This window comes from Gadus macrocephalus, chromosome 2 (genome assembly GCF_031168955.1).
Source record: "Gadus macrocephalus chromosome 2, ASM3116895v1".
Classification (NCBI taxonomy): Eukaryota; Metazoa; Chordata; class Actinopteri; order Gadiformes; family Gadidae; genus Gadus; species Gadus macrocephalus.
This window is the reverse complement of record NC_082383.1, coordinates 21,962,475-21,969,180: the sequence shown is the minus strand read 5'-3', so window position 1 is coordinate 21,969,180 and position 6,706 is coordinate 21,962,475. Positions and strand designations below refer to the sequence as shown.

The window sequence follows — 6,706 nt, the reverse complement described above, 5'->3', positions numbered from 1 at the left end:
TTTTTTGTGTTTGCATTCGTCGTGAGTCTGTGTGTCAACTGAAGACATCTGATAAGAGTGTCTTCACTCTGATAAGAGTGTCAACTGTCACTTCCTGACACTGATGATATCAGATTGCAGGCTGAACTCGTCGGTTTGAGAATTATGCTCCTTGATTCATCTATGGCAATAAGTATGTTTGTTACAACTGAAGAGTTGTTATCTAATAATAATATATTTTACATGATCATCACCTGGCTAACTGGGAAGGGGATTGTCTCTATTATGCGGTTATGTTTTGCTTTTTTATTTAAATAAGGACATACATTTATGTCCAATGTTTGCTTGATAAACCGTTGTGTTATCACGTTGACCCTTTCTGTTAATTTTCTTTTCAAACCGAGCACATTCTATCTAGACCGTAGTCTAGTAGAAGGAAACTACACCGCACTAAATAAGAAAAAAAAACTCTTAAGTTTTGGCAACATGGTGAGAAACCATTAAAGATAATCCAAAAAGCCAAACTGTTTCAACAGCAGCCGTTATATCATACCATTCGCCCTGGTGATAATGATTCTCTCTGTCAGTATACTCATTTTCGCTGTTCTGCTAAATTCATGCGTTCCAGGGGCTGACCTTTCTGACGTAGGAGGCGGCGTCCTCCTCGTTGTACACCTCGGCGCTGATGGCCCCGCGGCGGCGGCGCCCCCGCACCACGGGGTTCATGGGGGGAGACCTCCTCCGAGCGGGAGTCCGAGCGGGAGTCCGAGCGGGAGCCCGAGGCCTTCTGCTGCAGCAGCATCTGCATGCTCTCCTCCTGGTGGCGCGGGCCGAGGCCCAGAGGGGAGCGCTCGGTCAGTGGGCGCTTCCATTCCCTCACTCGTTGAGGACTTTTACTGCAGCATTCAATCGGAAACCTCGGACTATTTAGACACATGTATGTTTTAAAGGTAACTGTAGATGGTCTGTATTTCTAAGCCATCTAAATCTGTTCTAATGGTCCCGAAAAAAATGCTTCTAAATCAACATTTTACTTGCGTAATATAATATCATTTTTGCCTGTTTGAATATCAGTTGCTAGTCAAATGGTTAATTAAAAATCCAGAAGGTTGGTGACCCCACGAGGACACTAATATTAAGTTATCCCGCCAAATGATCAAAAACAAAATCACAGCATACAACTGCAGCAAGTCCAATGTGAGAGCAGCACATCGGTCATTCAGACAACAGCATATAATATCCAATACGAAGGTAACCGACTTCAGAGCAGAGCAGAATGCACACGAGACTCCCAAGATGTCAGCTCATGATTGACACTTCACCTTTTCCAGTTTGTCAAAGTACTCTTTGAGGAAAGCCATTGGCCGGTCTGGCCGCGAGGTGCACAGCTGGACGATGCAGTCCTTCAGCAGCTGCTGGATGTTGTGTTTCTGCACGTACTGCTCGCACTCTCTCATACTCCTCTCTTCATCGCTGCTCATGTTGCCTGATGTCATTGTAGCCTTCTGTCCTGGCGAAGGAATGGAGACAGTGGATGTTAGGATGTATTGAGTCCTTATTTTTGTAAAACCGTGATAACTTATTTGTATTACAATACTTTTATATCATGCACTGTTATAATCTGGTTCGCCTTACAAGTAAATGTCAACAGCTTGCTCATAACGAATATATCACACATATCTGGCTTAAAGTATGAATTTAGCGTGATTATTAACACGAACCATCGGGTATTAATAATATTAACGCTCAGGTACTACAATAATGTCTCACTCTCACTCTCACTCCTTCTCTACTGTCTCTCTCCTACTCCTTGATTCCTCCCCCCCCCCTCTCTCTCTCTCTCTCTCTCTCTCTCTCTCTCTCGCTCTCTCTCTATCTCTCCCTCTCTCCCTCTCTCTCTCTCTCTCTCTCTCACTCCTTCTGTCTCTCTCCCCACTCCTTGATTCCTCCCCCCCTCTCTCTCTCTCTCTCTCTCTCTCTCTCTCTCCCTCTCTCTCTCTCTCTCTCTCTCTCCGTCTCTCTCTCTCTCTCTCTCTCTCTCTCTCTCTCTCTCACTCCTTCTGTCTCTCTCCCCACTCCTTGATTCCTCTCTCTCTCTCTCTCTCTCAATCTCTCTCTCTCTCTCTCTCTGTCTCTCTCTCTCTCTCTCTCTCTCGCTCTCTCTCTCTCTCTCTCTCTCTCTCTCTCTCTCTCTCTCTCTCTCTCTCTCTCTCTCTCTCCACTCCTTTATTCCTGTCACGTCCCCTTCCTTCCCTCCCTCTCCCTCTCTTCCATCTCCTGCTATCAAGGCCTATTGTGATGCGGCGGTGGCAGTAATTGCCTTCGCCGCAGTCGTCCATGCGTCGTACATCCCGCTCGGACGACTGCGTCGTACTTCCGCTCAGAGCTTAGGCCCCGTTGCGGGGGCGTAAGCTCAGAGCGGGACGTCTGACCGAAGGAACGCGTGGTTCTGGTTTGACAGCAGCGTGTGTTTCGAAACTTTACTTCACGCGCGAAGGAGAGACATACGTTCTGTCGGACGATGGAATGTGAAAGTGGCCGTTGATAATAAAGAGTGTCGAACGGTCTTCTCGCACACAAAACACACTCACACTCACACACGTTCACAGGTGCGACAACGTCACATGACTGCTGCCTTGGAGCATGACGGATCAACCGACAAAACGACAAGCAGTCAAACCGAACAACTCCGAAACCCGATAAACCGACGCGTCCTCAATAATGATGAGGGACCTGTTCCGAGCAACGGCTGGCGGGGTGAACGCCAGACGGCAGAGGTGTGTGTTTCTGCACGGGCCTCTGAGGGAGACACGACGCAAGCTTTGATGTCCTAATTAACTGTGCCTTTCCATCTGTCTCTCTGTCCTTCTGTTTGTGAGTCCTTCCATCCGTCGATCTCCCCATCCATCTAAGGCTCCACCTATCCCTTCATTGATCTATCAGCTTTTTGTCTATCTATCCATCTATCTGTTAATCTATAAATCGGTCGGCCTATCTATCTCTCTCTCTTTCTCTCTCCCTCTCTCCCTCCCTCTCTCCACACCCTCTCTCTCTCCCTCTCTCTGTATATATATATTCAAATATATGTCTATGCTATATCATGCGGTTGACCACAAATTAAGGAAAGCAAGTCATTGGTTGACATTGCCAGAAGAGTCTCAGAGGACATATTCTTCTGTGATTAGTAAACTGAGGAAAAACTCTGTGGCACTACGACTGCCAAAGAGTGCAGTCTCGAGTGGCTGTGCCAGTGTGCGTGCACGTGTGCGCGCATGTGTTTGCCGGGTGTGTGCGTGTATGTGTGCCTGCGTGTGCTTGTTCATGTGTGATGCGTGTGCACGCTAGTGCCTTTTTGTGCTTGCGTGTTTGCGTATGTGCGCGCCTGTTTTTGCTTGTGTGTGTGTGTGTCTGTGTGTGTGTGTGCTTGTGCGTGTGTGTGTGTGTGTTTGTACATCTTGAGTGAAGTGACACTATGGCCATCTGGGGTGTGTAAAAAGCCTAAAGCGGTGAGCTGAAAGAGAGCGAGAGAGACTTGGAGAGGGGGGGGGGGGGGGGAGGGGGAGGGGGAGTCAAGATGATGATGGTAGAGAAGATGCAGAGTGAGTACATGAATGACATTAGACACCAAAAAACACATTCAATGCTATGCATTTTCTGTGGGAAACTGCCGTCCACACGGCATTGAGGCCTTTCGGTGGAGAAGGCAGACCCATGTAGCGTGTTTGAAGTCCGACGTCATGCTGCTCGTCAGCGGAAATACATGCACCTGCACCCATTAATAAAGTCGGTATTTTGTAATGAATTCTGAGAGTCTTATAGTGATAGAAAAACGAATAAGAATAATGAGTATGCGTAAGGGTCAGAACTCGCAAGAGGCCTGGGATTGAAGCGTCGGCAAAAAACTCAGTGGAGACATTCTCTACATTGTTTCAGAGTTGTGTGTTCTCTACATTGTTTCAGAGTTGTGTGTTCTCTACATCGTTTCAGAGTTGTGTGTCTCTACATTGTTTCAGAGTTGTGTGTTCTCTACATCGTTTCAGAGTTGTGTGTTCTCTACATTGAGTCTGAGTTGTGTGTTCTCTACATTGTTTCAGAGTTGTGTGTTCTCTACATTGTTTCAGAGTTGTGTGTGTTCTCTACATCGTTTCAGAGTTGTGTGTCTCTACATTGAGTCTGAGTTGTGTGTTCTCTACATTGTTTCAGAGTTGTGTGTTCTCTACATTGTGTCAGAGTTGTGTGTTCTCTACATTGAGTCTGAGTTGTGTGTTCTCTACATTGTTTCAGAGTTGTGTGTTCTCTACATTGTTTCAGAGTTGTGTGTTCTCTACATCGTTTCAGAGTTGTGTGTTCTCTACATTGTTTCAGAGTTGTGTGTTCTCTACATCGTTTCAGAGTTGTGTGTTCTCTACATTGAGTCTGAGTTGTGTGTTCTCTACATTGTTTCAGAGTTGTGTGTTCTCTACATTGTTTCAGAGTTGTGTGTCTCTACATCGTTTCAGAGTTGTGTGTTCTCTACATTGAGTCTGAGTTGTGTGTTCTCTACATTGTTTCAGAGTTGTGTGTTCTCTACATTGTGTCAGAGTTGTGTGTCTCTACATTGAGTCTGAGTTGTGTGTTCTCTACATTGTTTCAGAGTTGTGTGTTCTCTACATCGTTTCAGAGTTGTGTGTTCTCTACATTGTGTCAGAGTTGTGTGTTCTCTACATTGTTTCAGAGTTGTGTGTTCTCTACATTGTTCAGAGTTGTGTGTTCTCTACATCGTTTCAGAGTTGTGTGTTCTCTACATTGTTTCAGAGTTGTGTGTTCTCTACATTGTTTCAGAGTTGTGTGTTCTCTACATTGTTTCAGAGTTGTGTGTTCTCTACATTGTTTCAGAGTTGTGTGTTCTCTACATTGTTTCAGAGTTGTGTGTTCTCTACATTGTTTCAGAGTTGTGTGTTCTCTACATTGTTTCAGAGTTGTGTGTTCTCTACATTGTTTCAGAGTTGTGTGTTCTCTACATCGTTTCAGAGTTGTGTGTTCTCTACATTGTTTCAGAGTTGTGTGTTCTCTACATCGTTTCAGAGTTGTGTGTTCTCTACATCGTTTCAGAGTTGTGTGTTCTCTACATTGTTTCAGAGTTGTGTGTTCTCTACATTGTTTCAGAGTTGTGTGTTCTCTACATTGTTTCAGAGTTGGTGTTCTCTACATTGTTTCAGAGTTGTGTGTTCTCTACATCGTTTCAGAGTTGTGTGTTCTCTACATCGTTCAGAGTTGTGTGTTCTCTACATCGTTTCAGAGTTGTGTGTTCTCTACATTGTTTCAGAGTTGTGTGTTCTCTACATTGTTTCAGAGTTGTGTGTTCTCTACATTGTTTCAGAGTTGTGTGTTCTCTACATTGTTTCAGAGTTGTGTGTTCTCTACATTGTTTCAGAGTTGTGTGTTCTCTACATTGTTTCAGAGTTGTGTGTTCTCTACATTGTTTCAGAGTTGTGTGTTCTCTACATTGTTTCAGAGTTGTGTGTTCTCTACATTGTTTCAGAGTTGTGTGTTCTCTACATTGTTTCAGAGTTGTGTGTTCTCTACATTGTTTCAGAGTTGTTGTGTTCTCTACATTGTTTCAGAGTTGTGTGTTCTCTACATTGTTTCAGAGTTGTGTGTTCTCTACATTGTTTCAGAGTTGTGTGTTCTCTACATTGTTTCAGAGTTGTGTGTCTCTACATTGTTTCAGAGTTGTGTGTTCTCTACATTGTTTCAGAGTTGTGTGTTCTCTACATCGTTTCAGAGTTGTGTGTTCTCTACATTGTTCAGAGTTGTGTGTTCTCTACATTGTTTCAGAGTTGTGTGTCTCTACATTGTTTCAGAGTTGTGTGTTCTCTACATTGTTTCAGAGTTGTGTGTTTATGGCGACACATTAGTGCCATAATTCACTAATTATGGCACCAAGGGTTTCTTACCTGAAGGGACCTGCCCAGACGCGGTGGTCTTCTGAGTTTCAGCCACTGAATAAGAGGAGGGCTGTCAATCAAATATCACGCTTCAGAACGGCCAATCACAGAAAGCCGCCCTGCCTTGGTTCCCTCCCCCATAGTGCCAAAATGAAATTCGAGCGAGAGCGCAGAACATCTTTCGCGAGAGGCTGTTTTGCGCGCGCAGAGATAATTTGCGCGCGCGCAGAGATAATTTTCGCGCTCGCAGTTAATATCTACGCGTGTGGAATAATATAATACGCCCGAATGCATCTTTTATCACATTAGTGAGTTATGGCACTAATGTGTCACCATACATATGTGTTCTCCACATTGTTTCAGAGTTGTGTGTTCTCCACATTGTGTCAGAGTTATGTGTTCTCTACATTGAGTCTGAGTTGTGTGTTCTCTACATTGAGTCTGAGTTGTGTGTTCTCTACATTGTTTCAGAGTTGTGTGTTCTCTACATTGTGTCAGAGTTGTGTGTTCTCCACATTGTGTCAGAGTTGTGTGTTCTCTACATTGAGTCAGAGTTGTGTGTTCTCTACATTGTGTCAGAGTTGTGTGTTCTCTACATCGTTTCAGAGTTGTGTGTTCTCTACATTGTTTCAGAGTTGTGTGTTCTCTACATTGTTTCAGAGTTGTGTGTTCTCTACATTGTTTCAGAGTTGTGTGTTTATGGGCGACACATTAGTGCCATAATTCACTAATTATGGCACCAGGGTTTCTTACCTGAAGGGACCTGCCCAGACGCGGTGGTCTTCTGAGTTTCAGCCACT

At 44.5% G+C, this 6,706-nt stretch overlaps 1 protein-coding gene across 1 annotated transcript; it reads right to left on the bottom strand.

Moving 5' to 3' along the window:
• Positions 1-594: 594 nt before the first annotated feature.
• LOC132469949 (cAMP-dependent protein kinase type I-alpha regulatory subunit-like) lies at positions 595-1,741 on the bottom strand. The gene is given in 3 exon segments (XM_060068095.1): positions 595-715; positions 717-796; positions 1,302-1,741. Coding segments are annotated over 3 exon segments (375 nt in total). The 5' UTR covers positions 1,476-1,741.
• Positions 1,742-6,706: the final 4,965 nt, after the last annotated feature.